The following is an 18,195-nucleotide window of genomic DNA, read 5'->3' as shown; positions in this document are numbered from 1 at the left end:
GGAAGAGGAATTAGTAGGGGTGAGGGAAGGGGCTTGTGTGCCTAGGGATCAGAGTGGCTTGGTTGCAAGAAGAGTAGTCCCAGAAAGGTCAAATCCTAAAGGGTCTGAATACCATCTAAGGATTTGCTTCCAGGGGCAATTAGGTGACAAAGATGGTAAGTTGTAGGACTTGTCTCAGGGAGACAGGTTGCCAGACGGTTACACATATCTCCTATGAGAAGTTAGGCCAACTCTCATTCCAGAGTCTACTAGCTGAGTGACCTTGGGCAAGTGACTCTAACTTAAGTGTCCTCATCTGTAAAGCGGGGAGGGCTCCACCTGGTTCACCCGGTGGCTGTGAAAAAGAACTGCGAGAACACCGGCTGAACGCTGCACAGGGTTGGACCGATTCCCGGCAGGCGTGCTCATGCCCGTGTCAGCTGCGCGTGCATGACGCCCGGTGCCCGCCCGGGAACCTAGACGCCTCCAACCAGGTGAGGGCAGCGGCGCTTGCAGTGCAAGAGGACGGATCCTGGTCACATCTTTTTCTGCGCAACCCCCATACAATAAAAAAAAAAAATCTCCGTAAATGGACGGACTAAACAACAACAAAAAGCCAGACTGGGGGGAAAGGCTAACCCCAAAGTCAGGGAGTCGGGCCTTGGAGGGATCACAAGCGGTCTGAGTCTGACCCGTACAGCTGCGTGTGCTGTGGCGCTCGGAGGGAGCGGCAAGCATCCCCGAGACCTCCAAAGAGCGGGGGTGGAGAGGTTCCACGGCGCCATGTCGGACGGTCTTCCCACTTCCCACCTTCCCAGGGTTCCTTCGGACCGTTCTACCTGTGCGTCTCGCTGGTGGAGCCGGCCTGGGCGGGATTCCTGTCCGGCTTCGCCCTCAGCCTTGGCCAATCGGGTTGGAGCGGATGAACAGGGACTGGGCCAAGCAACGTCCTTATTGGACAGCGCTAGTGGGGGCGGGGCGAAGGCGGAGCGCACGTCAAAGCGGAAGTGGGCCGTCGCCTCGCTGATTACGTAATGTCGCGGCGGCTGAGGCGGTTCCGCTGGCTGGTGTGTGCGCGGCGAGCGACTCCCAGTGCGGCCCGCTCGGCTACTACAGCGCCCGCGACCCCGCAGGCCCGGCCGCCGCCTGAACATGGACTCTGCTGGCCAAGGTACCGGCGGGCGCGGCGCCTCCGTCGCCTACGGGCCCGGGCCGGCCCACGCTCCGCCCCTCCCCGGGATCGCGTCTCGGTCTCTCTGTCGCCTCCTCCGCCCGCCCGCCCGCCCCCCGGCCCGTGGTCAGCTCCCAGGCGCTCGACCACGAAGCTCCCGTGGTCGTGGCGAGGGTCTTCCGCCCGCGGCTTGAGCCACTTCTGTCCGCTGGGACCCTCCCCTCGTCCCCCGAGTTGTGGGTGTTCTCACTCCAGGCAGCTTTCGTTATGCCGCCGCCCGGCGCTTGCCCGCTCGGCCGCCCTCGGGCCGTGCCAGGGCCTTTGGAGACACTCCCGTCTGGATCTGGGCTGAGGCGTCGTGCGCGGCCCGCGGGCAGGGACGCGGAGCGGAGGGGACCCACCCTCGCGTGGAGCGCAGCGCCCTTGGGTGGCGACGCTGCCGGGGCCCAGCCGAGTTAGGGATTGTCTCGCGGAGGGACGGGTGCAGTGAGTCGGGCACACCCAGCACGCCTGGCCTGTTTCCAGAACAGACACCCCGAGCAGGCGGAGATGCCGCGGGGGTGTGGAGCGGGCCCGGAGATTAAAATCTGCAGAAGGGGATACGAGTCAGTCTTCATTCTGAGGCTCTAGGGAGGGGGTGCCGAAGCCTGTGCTGACATAACTTCACGAGAACGTCAGCTGCTTTCCTGCTGTTTGACCTCAAACATCAGAATTCCTGGCTTCTGATGACATTCTGTAGACTTTCCTACTTTTGACGACGGCTTATAGAATAGTTGAGCGTCAGAAGCCCAGGGCTTTGGTAGTTGAGGAGGCTGTTCACTGTTGGACTTGCACCTCTAATTTAGGTCAGTGTCACAAGCCCTGGGTTCTGACCAAGAGACTGACAGGAAACATTAACTGGGCACTAACTGTGTGCCAGACACCTTGCTAAGCTTGTGTGTCAAATGATCTTCTTCCACTTTCAGAATAACCCTGAGAGTAGCGTGCGCCTTGGCTTGGCCAGATGTTGCAGAGGATTATACAGGGGTAGAGAGCTGGGGCTCCCAGGGCGAAGGGCTCTGGCCCCCGACTTGCCTATGGCGCCAGCCCCACGCTGAGTCTCTGTGGGTCTTTTGGTAAGACGCTTGGCTGCCTCGGGTCCTCTGATGAGGCGCCCAGCTGCGGGGTGTGCTGCGGTGGTGTCACCAGCATGTCCAGTGCCTGGCATGTTTGGTAAGTGCCCACTTTCTACCTGGGGGTGACTTCCACGGGACCCAATTTTAGCTTGATAGCCAGATTAGAAGATAAAAACTGTGGAGTTTTCTTAAGGCATTTACTGAATTTGAGTGGGTTCAGCATAAGGGGTACAAATCATGAAGTAGTCAGGTAGGTGATTTCAGATAAACATCAGAATCAACTTCGTTTAGTAAACACCTACTGAGCACCAAGGAAGTGCACAGCTCCAGGTGCAGGACCTGTGGGGGGCTAAGAAGGCATCTTTGCTTTTGAGTGCACTCAGTCTGTATTTAGCAGACTAGGATTTCTACAGTGGACAAACATACCTGCCATTTAGGAGACTTCTACTGCTTTCTAAGCTCTGTGCCTTTTCTTCTAACCGATTTTTAAACGTGCCACACTCCATGCAGCATCTGTTTCTTCACAGAGTGTGCTGATCAAAGGGAGGGTGTTTTCAGCGCTGAGTGTATAAAAGTACTAAATGACAGTCGTATGTCTGGAGTTGGAAAGAACTGAGCAGACCCATGTTTCCTTGCGTGGGATCTTCCAAACTTCATGCAGACGGGAAGCTGAATTGACTGTGAACTGCAGGAACGTGAACCTGGTCTGGGCATAGCAGAGGGGTGGAGGCACTGTGCCCTCTGCACCCACTGGGAGCTGCGGGCCTGCTGGTGAGGGTCCAGGATGGACTCACAGGGACTTTTGTTTTGCCGACTCCCTGCGGGACTGATGACAAGCGTGTGCTCCGTGGCTGTGAGTGTGGTGTGCGCGCTGGCAGATCAGTTTTTGGAAAGTGGTGCTTGTTGTGTGTACAGCCGTATTGTGTTCCTTTGCTCTAAAAATGGCAGATCTGTTAGATTGGGCTGCTTTGTAGCGAAGGTTTCCTGTCTCAGTAGATAGCACTCCACAGGGGAAACAGAGTTAGGGTATGGCTGCTGTGCACCAAGTGTCTTGGGTCCTGAAGCAGCATCGGAGTGGACTGTGGTGTGGCTGCTGCAGTCCAGTGGCCACACCGTCCTCACAGACCCTTTGAGAGCAGAGGCACTGTTAGTCCCCGGCTCCCTCTCACATCCCCCTGCCCCTTGCCCCTGGCCCCCTGTCCTTTCAGCCTTGCTCTCTCCCTTGGTGGAGCCCTCTACCCTGTTTACTTCTCTGTACCTTCTTACTTGCCGCTCTCTGGCCTCATTTTGTCCCTGGCAGATATCAACCTGAATTCTCCTAACAAAGGCCTGCTGTCCGACTCCATGACAGATGTCCCTGTTGACACTGCAGTGGCTGCCCAGACTCCTGCCGTGGAGGGGCTGACGGAGGCCGAGGAGGAGGAGCTCAGGGCCGAGCTCACCAAGGTGCTGTCCTGGGTTACCAGCAGGGGAAGCCTGTAGGCTCATGAGGGACCGCGATGCTGGCTGTGCTGGCAGAAATTACTCTTGAGAGGCCGTCCCCGGAGCCCCAGAGAAACTGCCCTTTGCAGCCTGTGCTTTGTACATGCCTGGCACTGGTCGCTGCTGCCTGAGGATGGCCACACAGGGACAGCCACTCCGGGCACACCCTCTGCTGGCAGTCTCTCTGTTGGAATTAATACCATGTTTTCAAGACCCCACGAGTCTTATCTGCCCTCAATCTTAATTTCTCCTTCAGAAATACTTCTGTAAAAGGTGCCATGTGGTCTTTCTAAGACAGAGTCCCTTAAGAGGAAATAGGAGTTAAGAACAAAAGCCTCTAAGTGTAATTTGTATTAAAAGCAGCTGCCAAGAGTTTCTTTTCACCGTGTAATGCAGAGGGTAATAGTGACTCACTTGACATTCCAGAATCTGGAGAGATGAACTTGTTACCATCTGACCATAGCATCCAGTCAGGCAGAGGCTGACGCAGTGCTTGTCACAGGCCTTTGCTCTGTGTCCAGACAAGCCCTGTCTTGACACATCGTGGGTATGGCCATGGGTCTGAACAAAGCTAGGTGTGTCGATGAACCTACGCCCCTGGAGCAGGTTTTAGGTCACGGAAGCACGAATGAACAAAGGTTAAGAGAAGCAGCAGGAAGTGCGAGGACACTCACGCTTCACGTTTTATTTCCAATACGTTGGCTTAGAGACTAAAACCACAGGTCTTTTTCAGAGTGGAATTACAAAGTGAAGGCGCTCTTATGTCACTTACAATTTTCAACTTGCACGTTCCCCTAGGCAACTAGCCTATGTGCCCTTAAGCCCTGTCAGTCATTGCACCATAAATGAAACGTTCTCGTCACTGGTTGAAACTGCTTGAGTGACTAGTAATAGTTTGGTCTTTGATGACACTGTGTTTTTAAATTATTTCTTGTTTCAACTATTTCCTAAAGTAGAATTTAGTGACGTGCAGGACTCTAAGCTGTGTTTTAGTGCTTTGATCCAAACAAGCGCTCTTTTAGAATAGCTGTTTATATAGGAGCTGAAAATAGTGAGAGCTCTAAAGTAGTAAGGCTCCAACAATGCTCCCTTCTGGTCACATTGGTTTTTTGGTTTTTTTGTAAGACCTGAGGAGGTTCAGGATTTTATTGTCAGGATTCTTTCTGGTGTCCAACTTACATTGCCTTAAGCGCAAAAGCGAATTTGCTTTTGGCTGTGGGACTGGCTTTTGCTGAGGCCTGGAGCTGACCTCAGGGACACACGTCATAAGGGCTGTCTCTGTCACCTGGGTCTCTGGCCACCCATCTGTTTGTCAGCTCTGTTTCCTTACCACTGTATGTGGAACTCCTCCGTGCACGTGGGGACTGGCTGCCGGAAATTCCGGCTTCTGTTCTCCGAGCCCAGACCCAGATCCCCGAGGGACGGGCTTCTCCCCTAACACCTGTGCCCAGCCCCCAGGAAGAGCTCTGGCAGGCCTTGCTTCATCATCCACGGGTAGGCACAGTGACTGGTAGCCCCCTTGGAAGTACTTGTCCTGGGGATGAGCTAGTTCTGCAGAAGAAGCTCGGGTCCTGGTACCGGATAAAAACAGCAGGTGTCTGCCGCAGACTGTCCCTGAGACGATTATGTCTCTGTAGGCAAAAAGTGCTGCATAATTCTAGAGGCCTCCCAGCAGTGTGCAGGGCGCCGGCCACGTCTGCAGCTGTGGCAGCCGATCCTGTCCACTGCTTGCTTTTGCAGGTGGAAGAGGAGATCGTCACTCTGCGCCAGGTCCTGGCAGCTAAGGAGAGGCACTGTGGGGAGCTGAAGCGGAAGCTGGGCCTCTCCACCCTGGAGGGCCTGAGGCACAACCTGTCCCGCAGCTGGCATGACGTGCAGGTCTCTAACGCGTAGGTACCCTGATGCTGTGCGCCAGGCTGCCCCGGGTGTTCACCCTGTGGGCCCTCTGCCCAGAAGCCCCGGGACCTGGGGACGAGGCTGCCCTGAGTGCTTGACCGTGCTGCACCTGTGCTTGTATTGATTCAAATGGCTTGGAGTCTACACGTATTTTACAAGGCGGGTGGACGCCCATGCTAGTTGTCCAAGTGGGATGTGACAAGAAGATGTTTCAGGGTCCATATTGGGGACAGTCAGGTCCTTACTGAAGCCGACTTTCCTCTGGTCCCCATAGCTCAGTGTCTGCTGAAGTGGACATAAGTCCTTCTCATGAGTGTCATGTAGTCACCACGCCAGGACCTCCTAACCAAACATGACTCTGCTCTCTGAATTTGGGGGTGCAGCTGTGGGGCTCCTCTGAAATGTATCCTCCCACGTGAACGCACTGGGATTGTTCCCCATGACCCCACAGAAAGACAGATTGAATGGCATTTCCCAGGTCGTCTGTGCAGAGCCTGTTCCTGTCATAGCAAACTGTAGGTTTTGAATGCCAGGGGTGGCTGTCAGAGAGGAGTGTGGGGCCCCGGGCTGTGCCCTGTTGCTGCTCACAGCACTGCTGTCCCCCGAGACCCTCCTGCACTGAATGACACTAGCAGTCCCTCGGCCTGACAGGAGAAGAGCTGGTCGCTTGTGCCGACCCCTCCTCAGGCCTCACCTGGCCTGCATAGCAGGTCCTTGCACAAGTGCTGTCTGTTCTCTTGCAGGCTGGAGACCCAGCCAGCATCGTGCCAGCCGGAGCTTCTCCGTTTTAGCTGGAATTTCATGTTCAGTTTGAAACCTGAGTTGAAATAATTTTTCTCAATAATTTACCACAGACTTTCTGTTTTCAGCTATGTGAAAACTTCTGAGAAACTTGGAGAGTGGAATGAGAAAATGACCCAGTCAGACCTGTGAGTGCCTTTGCCCATAGCACCCCCTTCCCTCCTCCTCCCGATGCGCCTTACAGCCAGGCAGGCTGGGCACTGGGCACAGGCTGAGCCGGCTGTTTCCTGGCTGTTTTGTTTTAGAAGAGTTTTCTCCTCTCCAACACAAATGAAACGATCCTTTGGACTTGTGGGGTGGGCTGCAGTCGCTGAAGAGGTCCAGTCAGAACCTGGGCCGCACTGCAGACCCCTCTGCCTGGCACGGGGCCCTTAGATAAGAAGCCCTGCAGCATCTTTGGCTTTCAAAGTGGCCAAGTGGTCGAGTGCCATCGGGGCTGGTGTCAGTGGTGACTTTCGTTGGCCTCTCTCCTTCGCTGCAGACTGAGGTCCTGCTGAGCACTTCTCCAGAGCGTCACCAGCTCTTTAGCACTTTGGGGGTTCTTGGGTGTGGGGAGCGGTGTGGGCCGTGCTGCTGGGATCCTGAAGACCCCATGCTGTCAGCCACGCACACATTACCAGTACAGCACGTACGGACAGCGTCGCGTGCAGCCCTGGATGGCGTCTGGCATCTTATTTATCTGTGCTCCCACCTGATTGCAACTCTTTTCAACCGGGTGGGGCCATGTTTAAAAATAGTCATGTTCTGGGATTTTCCGTCTCTTGTTTAGAAGGAAGTGCTGTCGTGGTTTCCAGAGAACACAGCAGAAAGGCCTTTGTTGGGCTGAAAGGAAACGGGCTCTGCCAAGCTTGACTTGGAGGTGCCTGGGACCCCAGCTTGGCTGGCTGTGTGCATGGAGCCTCTGCAGCTGGGTGTGCCCAGGGGCCCCAGCAGGTCGCGTGTTCAGCTGTTAGTGTAACTTGACACACAGCCTGTCGCTGCGTAGGTGTTTAGGGGTGCTGGGAACCTTCGTTCTGCCCAGGATGGCTTTGTTCCCAGGTCAGCTTCTCCTCTGGTGCACGGGGCACCCAGCGCCACAGCCCAACACAAAGTGGCCTGATGGGACTCCCTATGGTCAGGAGCCATAAGCTCTTGCTGGCCGGACCGGGGTCAGAGTAGGGGTGGTGCAGCCCCCAAGGGAGATGCAGCAGAAGGTGCGTCCAGCAGACGCCACTCGCTGATGGCGGGAGGAGGCTGCTGGTCATGGGGCGCTCTGCCGGTGCCTTCCTGAGAGGTGGGAGTGACTCCCCAGGGGCACTGGCCGGGCAGCACCAACAAGAGGCAGGTGCTGCTGCCCGGGCTACATCTGCCTCGGCTTGGCGCTTCCTGAAGGAGACGCTTGTGACCCGTTTCTGCACCCCAGAAATGCCAGGGCTGCGGGGTGCTGCCCCCACGGCCGTCACCAAGGACTCCGGGCACAGGCTTACGCCGCTCTCCAGCCTGCGCCTCCCACACGTGGTCCTGAGCCACAGGGTTCCAGGAAGCTTTCTTTAAACCCTCTGCTTCAGGCCGTTTTATTCCGGCAAAGCAAGAGGGCGTTAACGTGATCGTCTGGACTTGCTGTTTGCGGGGCAACTGCGCTTGGAGACGTGTTCTGGATCTGTGTTTCTAACGACACGGCGCATCTTCAGTTACTCTGTACCTGGTGTTTCTCGTTACCGATGATCGCTCCAGGTGCACAGAAGCCTGTTTCTTGCAGATAATCTAAACTTAGCTCATTTTGAAATGAAAGCAATTTGTCAGGTTAGGTCTTAGTGTGGGGGCTAGCAGGCACTGCAAGTTAGGGGCCCCGGAGAAGGTTCTAGAGCCTTTCCTCAGCAGTCTGTGTGGTGTCACACCTGCCACAGGTGCTTCTTCACCATCATTGCCACTCTTGCCAGACCCTGAGACTGGTCATGGTGCAGGTGGCAGATCCAGGTAGAGATACTGTCAGGCTAGAGAGCAGGGTCCGTGGCAGAAACAGCCAACGTGGGCAGGCTGTAGTGGTCGGAGGCTGGCCTGAGGACGGAGGGAGGGCAGCAGGCACTCCCAAGGGGCCTTCTGCAGGCAGCGGTGGGGAGCAGGTGGGAGGGAAGGGCTCAGAGGACCCACTGCTGGTGCTGTTGGACCCCACGCTCAGCTGTCACCACCGACGCTGGCGAGGCGAGAAGGGCAGGCTGGCATCTTGGGAGCCCTGCCATCCCAAGCCATTACTTTATCGGGGTTGCCAGATTGGCCAGAAGGAGCTCTTGGGTTCAGGCTGCTGTGCCTTTGTTGTGGTAGCAGCTGGAGGAGGGCCGGCAGCTCCAGGCATTGGCTCTCCAGGTGGGCCCAGGCGTGTCCTTGCCATCCCTGTGGCCGAGGCACCCTGCCCGGCCCGCTGATGTTGGGGTCACGGAATCACGTCTCCTGTGATGCATATGTGTGAGGGTGGAATGGCGGAGGGCATAGACGGGGCGGTCCTTGCTGGGAGCCCACACCTCCCTGGAGCTGAATGGTGGCGTGGGACCGAGGTTCCCGGGTTCTGAAGCACGGGGGGTGGGTGGGGCTGGAGGACACTCGGGAGCGCACCCCTGTGGGTTGGGTGACCTGTGTTCTCCGCTGTGTGCTGTCACATGAGAAGAGCCAGGAGCGGCCTCCTGAGGCCGTGGGGAGCGGCCTGCTGGGGCCCTGTGCTTCCCCGGTCAGAGTTGCTGTGGGAGAACTGGTATCACAGTGGGGATACCCATCACAGGAAGGGTGTCTCGCAGGGCTGGGAGGTCTCAGCCTGGCAGTGCTGCTTCTGTCCCTCTGGGGGGCCTGGAGCTTGGACGCATGTCCCTTCCATGGTGACCGGGCGAGCGTTCTGTGGGCACTTTGTCTTGTTGGCTTATAGGTGGTAGCTGCCCCTCGTGTTTGGTTGGTTGAACTGGTGTTTCTTCTTGCCAGCTACAAGAAGACTCAGGAGACGCTGTCTCAGGCGGGGCAGAGGACGTCAGCTGCCTTGTCCACCGTGGGCTCTGCCATCAGCAGGAAGCTTGGAGACATGAGGTGAGGCCCTGACCCCGCCAGCCTCTCTTCCCTGAGGCCTGGCCCTTCGGGGAGGTTTTGGGGACTTTACATCTATTAGAGGGTCTGAGGGCAGCCTGCTGGAGCCCCAGGGCTCAGGACACTCAGGTGTGGCCATACCCACCCCAGACTCTCGTCTGCAGGCTGTGCTGCTCCGTTGGCGGCCTCTTTGCCGATTCTGTATTTCTTGGGAGGGACAGTTGTGGGTGTCTTTGGGTGACTTCTGGGGTTGGGGTTGGTGAAGGAGAGCGCTTCTCATTGAAGTTCCGTGGAGAGAGAAGGACTCGGGCCTGGGGGTCGGCATCAGGACAGGTGTGGGGTCTCCTCGGGTGTATGCCTGGCCCAGATTTCAGACAGTGTGCTCGCACGCCAGGGACCTCGACTGAGTGTCCTCTCCCAGAGGCTCACGCGACCCTCATGGCCACTGAAGGTGACTCTTGAGCAGGACCTGGGGGCCAGGGAGTTCAGTTTGGCTCGAGCACTTAGAGGACCCCAGCCTGATGGCCATGCCATCGCCCAGCTGGGCCTCTGGGCCTTGGAACCAGAGGCAACAGCATGATCCTGGCTCGGCTGCCTCCCTGTACCCTGGGGGTGTTAGGACTACCTCCCAGGGGTTGTTAGGACGAGGTGCGCATTGGAGAGTGACAGCCAGGCAGTGTGCCGTGTGTGTCACCGTCGCCAGCTCACTCCCCGCCTTCAGGGAGTGCCTCCCTGTAGCCCATCCTGAGAAAACCACATGGGGCATTGCCTGTGGGCTTGATGTGCCGAGCGTGATGTTGAATGTGCCCCCCACTCTCACCCCTCGCCAGCCTCTACCCTGGTGGGCTCCCTCCCTGCCTGCCCACCTCCCAGGCCTGGCGGTTGCCTGCTGGGGACTCTGCTCTGGCCACTTAGCCAGAGGCGAAGACAGGTGGTAACACCCCTGGGCACCTGCTCAGTCCCGCAAACGATGACCCATGCCCAGCACCCTGCCCACCTTTTATTTTGTTTGTATCACATAATTACCCCTCCCCAACTGTATCCTGACCGTTTTAAACCTTTAGAGAAGCTGAACAGTCATACGTGGTCTGTGTGTTAGCTCTGCGCATGAGGACTGTGGCCTCCGCTCCTGAGCAGCTGTGGCTGGGCGGGGGGGGGGGGTGTCCCTGTGGATCGCCTTATAAATGCAGGCCTTGCCCACCGTGGCTGTGATTTGGGCCCAGGAGACACCCAGCCCTCTCCCCGCCCCGTGACTCTGAGCTGGCAACAAGGGTCCTGCAGTGACTCCTCCCAGATGTCTCACACTGAGCTGCTAACACTTGCCTTGTGGCTGTGTTCCTGTAACAAATCTGCTTTAAAATAGATGACACTGTCACTGCTGTGCTCTGGGACACCTGCGTTGGCCACCTGAGCCGTGCCGTGGTAAGCCCAGTGACAGACTGATCACATGCCACTGGTGGCCTGGCCTCGCTCCAGGGACTGCGGGGCAGGCGGGGCAGGCCGTCCCAGCACCGCTGAAGCGAGCAGCATGTCAGGTTGTGCCCGCTCTTTCCTCAAAATGCTGGTCTGATGACAGCACTTGAAGGAGGCAGCCCGTCTGCTCTGCGTCACCCGGGACGTTCTCTTTTCCTTTTGGGTCACTCACTTTTGAGTTTGTTCAGACTGCCCTGGGTGGAAAGTGGTGGAGACGGCGGGCGCGGTGCTGATGGCAGTGGCTGTGGACGAGTCTGTCCCAGCCACTTTGATGGTGCAGATCTGCACAGTCTGCTCTGGGGACAGTGACGTATCCGCTTCTGCTCAGAGAACGGGGATTTGCTGCCGACTCGGGGCGTGCAGCTTCAGGTCACAGTGCGCAGGCCGTGGCCAGCAGTGAGCCGGTTTCCTGTCACAGTGATGCTGGGACGGCTCCGTCCCCGTGCCTGGCCTCACTGTGCCTCCCGTGTGTGGAATTGCCCCCTGTGCTCTGTGGGGCTCGCCAGGGCCTGGGACCAGGGGTCACTCAAGGTGCCTGGAGGGATCGTCCTATTTGCTGGGGTGTCTCACCATGGGGGCTTTCATCTCCCACTGGTTTTGTCCTTTTGTGTTTCAGTGGTGCTGTGAACTCTGACGTCTCAGGGTCCTTGATATACCCCACTGTGTCACCACGTGGTCTCAGGTGGTTTCTGAGGCCCTGGCTGTTAACTTCCCCAGTTTAGGGCTTGAGCGTGCGAGTCCATTGCTTCCTGAGAATGTAAACTGGGTCCAGGGAGGTTCTGCCATGAGTTTGGGCCAGTGACCCCTAACTGGTCACTGCATTGCGACCTTTAGGGCCAGGCCTTCAGGACAACTGTCCAGGCTGGAGTCCTCAGTGATCTGTCCAGGAGTAGCCTTGGGGCTTGAGGTGGCAGAACTGGGTTTGGGTCAGAGGATGGGTCTCGGTCCAGCTTGGGGACCTTTGACAAGGCACCCTCCTTCCTTCACCCCCTCCTCCAGCCCGAGGGGAACAGTTCCTGCTGCCTACCTGAGTGGGCCCTGGGGCTGTGTGTGTGGCTCTGAAAGGACCTCCCTGTGGGGCAGCCTCAGTATTAGAAGACCTGGCCTGGCTGGGAGTGGAGGGGGTTGTGCTGCCCCTCCCCGGGCCCTTGGACTCATGCTGGCTTCTAGGTCGACTCCTGTTGTCCGTGGTGATGGGGCCGGAGTGCCGAGTGCTCAGCCCTGACGGCGTCCCAAGTCCTGTCGCCCGGGGTCTGCAGGACGCAGGCCGCTCTGCCAAGGTGCGGTGTGCAGCTGAGCGGGGTGACTTGGTTCCGGGGCGCCTTGGCGCATCTCACACCTTTGCACTGCTCGACCCTTTGGGGCTTCTTCCCTCCAGCTTCCAAACAGGGTCATGGACGTGCAGGGAGGGCCCTTCTAGGTGACCACACCTGGGGGGACGGAGCTGTGGGGTGCGCAGGTGTCAGTTATTGGGCCAGAAAGCGGCAGCCCGCCCCTGAGTCGGGCTTGGGACACGTCCTGCTCTCCTTGGCGGTGTGAGGACTAGAGTGTGGCCTCCCGGAGCCCGAGCAGAGGGCTGGGCGGGCACTGGCCTCCCTTCCTAACCCTGCGTTTCTTCTCTCCTGCTGCCACCTTGCAGGGCTCGTCCGTTCTCGCACTCCTTTAGGTAAGCCTGACTCTGGACACACCTGTGGAGGGCTTTGCTCTGGCTCGGCAGGGCGGGCTCTGCTGGGCCGTGGAGGTGCTGGGTGAGGTGGTGAGGGGCCGTAGGCTGCCTGACATGGCCCCTCCCAGCACGAGAGAGCACACACTGGCTTCTTGAGCTGTGGCCCCCGCGGGCCGTCACCAGCGGCGTGGCAGGTGCAGGGCTCCTCCCCAGGCCTCCCTGCCACCTGGGCGCTGTGGCAGCCTGCCCCACCAGCCTCACAGCTGCCCATCTGCGTTCTCCCCATCTGTTCCCAAAGAGACACGCTCTTGTGTCCTATGCCCTGCACCCTCCTGAGAAGCAGCCCCCCCCCCCCACTTCAAGGGGCGCTCGTCTCATTTGTGACGCGTCTCATTTGTGACACGAGAGCGCACTCTGCATGGGGCAGCACCGAGACCCAGTCAGACCCCTCCCCCACTCCCCGCCGTCTCCCTCCAGTGACACCGGCACCAGTGTCACACACTGTTCTGGATGGGAGGTCTGCGACCTAAATTCAGAACACTCTGCGATGATAAATGTTTTTACCTTCTTGATCTGGTTGTTTCTCTTTTGCCAAAAAGTCATTTCACTTGCTGTGAGGTCAAGTAAGGACATCTGACAGCTGTTTGTTTCAAAAGCTTCTCTGGAGCCCCAGGCGTCAGTCTCCCTCAGCAGCGTCACACTTCTGGGGCGACTGGAGTGGGAGAGAGGAGCCTGGGGTTGCGTTCTCCTCCTGGTGGGGGCCTTACGAGGCTCCCTGGTACTGGTCCCAGATGTGCTGGGGGTGGGGCTCCCGCCACCCACCCCGCGGTGCGGTTTCTGCGCGACCCGAGCTGATGCGCCCTAACTCTTGCTTCCCTCTCTGCTTTTCCCACGCTTCCAAGCAGCAGCTCCGCCATCCGCCACTCGATAAGTATGCCGGCCATGAGGTAACGTAAGCTCCTCCCAGAGCCCGCGGGGCCGGGTGGGAGCGGGCGCCCCCTGCTGGTCAGCCTCACTTCCCGTCCCTGGACCAAGGACGACCCTTCCCCTGGCAGCCTCCTCTCGGATAATTTGGGGAAAGCTCCTTGTAGGCGGAAGAGCTAGTGGGGTTGAGGCGCAGAGGAGGCTGGTGTGCAAAACTGGTCTCTATCCGGAACGTTCCAGGGCAGCCCACAGGGTCGGGCCAGGGAGGGCCAAAGGCTCTGACCCATATCTGTCACCCATGAGGCCTGTGTGGTTTTATGTGCTCCTGGAATGGATCCCTGGTCTCCCGAGAGCCCCAGAAGTCGTGGCCTGTTCTCAAAGTCTCTACCTCTTTCCTCCCGCTCTGCTCCTGTCCTTGTTGCTGATGCCACACCCGAGAGCATGCTGGGAGTCCTCGCCAGGCTGCCTGCAGAGGCCTGGGGCTGGGTGGCGCTGGGGCTAGCCTACTTTCCCTCCTCTGCCTCCTTACCACCCCTGTCCCAGGATGCACTTGGTTGTTCTGTGCTTCACTCAGGGGAGATGTGTGAGGGACACGTGGCACTTTTCCTAAGCCAGCTCAGGTACACATAGGGGCAGCAGAAAGGTGCCCCACACCCACCCATGGTCCAGGTTGGGTCTGCAGCTCGGCCACGTGAGGCCTGGATCTTACCAGCTGGTGGCATGCGGACCTTCTGTCCCTGTGGTGGGCGAGTGTGGCTGACCTCGTCCTGACCTGGTGAAGCTTCCAAATGACCTCGGCTGGGCTCTCGTCGGGGGTGTGCCCCCCCCTTCTTCTGGCTTGTCACATTTGTGCAGTGCGACCTCAGGATGCCACTGGGGATCTTCCCGGAGGATGACCCTGACCCCGAGGCCCTTTACACTCAGGAGGACAACACAGCTGCTTGTCCCTTGTACCGACACCTCTTCCTTTTCTCTTTAAAGGAGCTCTGCAGCCTTCAAGTCGTTTGAAGACCGAGTTGGGACCATAAAGGTAACTGTTCCCGGACCGTTTGAGTCTCCGGCTAGGGTGTGACCTGGCACTTGGGTAAACTGTGTCATCATTGTATATTCACGAGCAGTTATAGGAAGCCATACAGAGGGCCCTGTACCTGTGGCAGTTTCCCCAGTGATGACATCGCAGTAGCACAGCCACGATGTGATGCGTGACAGTCAGGACAGCGAGCAGTTCCATCCCCACCGAGACCCTTCATGGTGCCCACCTCCCTTCCTCCTGCCCTGCCCTGGCAACCACGAGTCTGTTCTCCGTTTACATAGTTCTGTAACGTCAAGAAAGTCATACACCTGGAACTAAACAGTGTGTACCCTTTTGGGATTGGCTTTTGTCACTCTGCATAATTTCTAGGAGATATGTTCAGCCTGTTGCCTGTGTCAGTGGTTTGTTCTGTTTTATTGCTAAGTAGTGAGTATTCACATCTGGAAACTCACACAGAGAATTGAACACCTTGAGTTCCCAGCAGGGTCCTCCGATCAGCCTGGCGCTGTGTGCTCTGTCTCAGTTTTTTCTTTTTTGGTCTTTTTCTATGTAGTCTAAGGTGGTGGGTGGCAGAGAGAATGGCAGTGACAGCCTTCCGTCCCCGACTGGAAGTGACAACAAGCCCCTGCCCGAGCACACGCCTTTCTAAGCCCACAGCAGCTTTGCCCGGCCACAGGACAAGAAGACACCCTCACCGCCACACCTGCCACTGCAGCATGGAGCACCAGCCAGGCCGCGGGCAGGCGCAGTGAGCGGTTCTGAGGACAGTCGTGCCATCCACACGTAGACGTGGCCGCTGCGTCGCATGACTTAGACAGCAGTCTGCACACAGACGCTTTACACTGAAGTCGGTGATGTTGTCACAGGTCACCGCGCCTTCCTTCCTTGGGTGCAGGAAGTAGGCGGGGCAGAGGTCGCGGCCGAGCTCCCTTTGCAATCTTGTTAGTTCATCAGGATGCTGAAAGAACTGGAAGAGTGAGGAGTATCAGTGTCTTTTCTAACCTTGGTCTTCCCTGAGTCAGCTTCTGAGACCCTCCAAGAAGAAACAGATTATCAGCAGCTGCCTAATTGTTACAATAATGATCTAGCTTTAACAGAAGCAAATTCTTTATTTTTTAAATGCAGTGGATTTTTCAAAATTTAAAACTAAGCAAAGCAGCTTTAGCCTCATAGTTAGAAAATATTTGTTTGGACTCAAGCTGAAATACAAGCCTTATATCGCCTTATGCTTTATTTGTTTATAATGTTTTTATATATGAAAACGAGGGTTCCTTAGTGGGTTTTGAGCATAGGATTCTGCATTTAGCCCGAGGGCAGCATGCCTGTACCGTGGTGTGTTTTTTTTTCACTAACGCGCTCCATCCCAGTGGGTGAAACTCGCTTCTCTGTCCTCAATGACGGAGGCAGCTCCCGCTGGCCAGAGGGCTCCTGGGCTCCAGGAGAAGGAAAAGCCAGCACCCTTCATAGTGGTGTGGCCAGGCCCGGCCGGCGTGTCCCTGGTCAGTGGCTCCAACCTGCCTGTTTACCATATGCCAGGGCAAGGTGAGCAGCTGGTGGATCCTGCAGGCCGGGTCCAGGCTGGGTGTGGGGTCAGCTGGAACTCTGCTGTCACCTTTCTCAGGAGCTACAAAGATCTCTCCCATTTTGAAGCTGCCACAGCCCAGCAGCCTCTCACCCAGGGCCCCACATGGCGGCTGTGTCTGGAGGGCCAGCTGTGCCTTACTGGCTCTGAGGGATGGGGTGCACCCTAGCCTGCATGTGCATCTGTCTGTGCCCATCCTGGGGGCCTGTCCACTCAGTGTCCACTTTGGGGGACAGTGATGTGCTCTCTGGACCTGGGTGTCTGCTGCTCCACGCTGGTGCCATGGGAAGACTGCCATGCAGTGTCCTCTCTCCAGAGTTAGAATGTCTCAGATGGGCTGCGGAGAAGGCAAGATTTGTCTTCTCCTTGAAGTAAATATTGGGTACTCCGTCAATAAAGTACTCCTCTGGGGGCAAAGCCACTTTAGCTGTGTGTGTCTTACTTCATTCAGGAAGGTGACGAAAGTGGCGAACAAACCAATGGACACGATTGCTGTGGCGTGAGCCCACACCCCAGGGAGAGGCAGGCAGGAAGGAATGGTGTCAGACAAATTCCAGACCTTCAGTGCTGTGAAGAAAGACTGGCGTGCTGTGACAGCATATAAAGGTGATAAGCCTGTGGGCTCTGTGAAGAAGGGGCGTGGAGGACGAGGGGGAACCAGCAGGTCACCTCATGGGTCAGGTGAGCTGCAGGAGTTGGGCAAACCAGCCAGGAGGCACCCCTTGAAGGGGTGGCCTGGGCGAGGGCTGCCTCTAGCTGCTCTTAGAGCCACTGCTGTGAGCAGCGAGGCCACACGCATCCCTCGGCCAGGTGGCAGAGCTCACTGAGCAGTGGCCTCAGGAAGGAGAGGGTCCTGCTGCTCGGACCAGTGGTGTGCCGGCTGTGACCCCACTGTGCAGCCGGAGCCACAGGAAGAGGACCAGCAAGTGACTGGCCTGAAGAACACAGCAGAGCAGAGTGAATGTGAGCTCAGGCAGCACGGACCCTGCCTGGGGCCTGGGGCCTGGGGCCTCAGAGGGGAGGGCAGACAGCTGCCATGCGGCCTGGCTCGCGGCACTCTTGTCAAGTTTTAAGATGATCCGTCTACAGGATCTGAAACAAGCACAACCAGCCGTGCTCAGAACCCACCCAGCCTCTGACAACCGTTCATCCTACCAGCCTTTGTCCTGCACAAGCCAGCAAATGGAATGCACTCATTCCCGTCCCTTTCTTACCAGGAGATGGCATGCAGGGCCTGCGACCTGCTTTCCCTGCTTAGCGCCACGCTGCAGTGTCAGCCACACCCCCTGCCCAGGCCCTGCAGGGACAGCTGCCTGCTGCCTCGCAGGAGCCCACTGCCCGTCTCAGGTGTTCACAGTGGGAACCCCTTACCAGGGGCATCGACCTCCTTTGGGGTCAGGGAGCCAGGCCTGCCCCAGATGTGACAGGCGGGGAAGTTAGTGACTTGCAGTTTTCAGAAGCAGTCCCCGCATGACAGTCCAGTGCGACAGTGAGCTGGTACAAAGGGTGGGAAGCACCACAGCTGTGTGCAGTCAACAGTTACCCTCATTTATGCTGCAAGTGGGTGTCATGTGGTCTTCGTTTATTAAATGTCCTGGGGGAAGAGTCCACTGGGCTTTTGTGGGGTGCAAGGGTGAATTTGACATGGACCTAGGCCTCGGGAACTCTGCACTTCCGTTTGTGGGGAAGACGGTGTTTCCCTGAAGAACTGACTTGTGTGAGCCCAGGTCCTGCTCTCTAAAGCCTCAGTTCCCTCATCACAGGGTGAGGCTGATGGGTCCCCCTCACCCGATAAAAGGCCATGGGAAGCACACCGGTATCCTTCCTGTCATATTTTCTCCCAACAGGTTGGCTTGCTTGTTTATAAAGTATTTGTGATAAGGGACTTTAGGTAGCATGCGTCTTATTTTGCTCTCAGGAGCAAAGTAAGCCTTTGTGGCCGTTTTCCTTCTTAACTATACACCATTCCTTTTGAATGTGCTTACTTGTACAGTAGGCAGGTTTCCGTCTTCAGTGTTATATAAACAC

General features: G+C 57.4%; 1 protein-coding gene across 3 annotated transcripts; it reads left to right on the top strand.

The window, feature by feature from the left end:
- Nucleotides 1-991: 991 nt before the first annotated feature.
- On the top strand, nt 992-16,588 carry TPD52L2 (TPD52 like 2). Of its 3 annotated transcripts, none has more exons than XM_019753401.3 (9): nt 992-1,150; nt 3,566-3,711; nt 5,488-5,636; nt 6,513-6,572; nt 9,391-9,492; nt 12,602-12,628; nt 13,534-13,575; nt 14,534-14,582; nt 15,139-16,588. In XM_019753401.3, exons 1-9 carry the CDS (start codon nt 1,132-1,134, stop codon nt 15,232-15,234), a joined length of 690 nt encoding a protein of 229 aa, XP_019608960.1. In that variant the 5' UTR covers nt 992-1,131; the 3' UTR covers nt 15,235-16,588. The 3 variants fall into 3 exon arrangements, with proteins under 3 accessions (XP_019608960.1, XP_019608963.1, XP_019608962.1); XM_019753404.3 differs by lacking the exon at nt 15,139-16,588 and adding an exon at nt 14,671-14,973; XM_019753403.3 differs by lacking the exons at nt 12,602-12,628; nt 13,534-13,575.
- The last annotated feature ends 1,607 nt before the right edge of the window (nt 16,589-18,195 follow it).

This window comes from Rhinolophus sinicus, chromosome 13, assembly GCF_057876585.1.
Source record: "Rhinolophus sinicus isolate RSI-liver-muscle chromosome 13, RSI-T2T, whole genome shotgun sequence".
NCBI classification, from domain to species: domain Eukaryota; kingdom Metazoa; phylum Chordata; class Mammalia; order Chiroptera; family Rhinolophidae; genus Rhinolophus; species Rhinolophus sinicus.
Note: the sequence above shows the minus strand (reverse complement) of the source record. Positions and strands in the feature narration are given on the sequence as shown.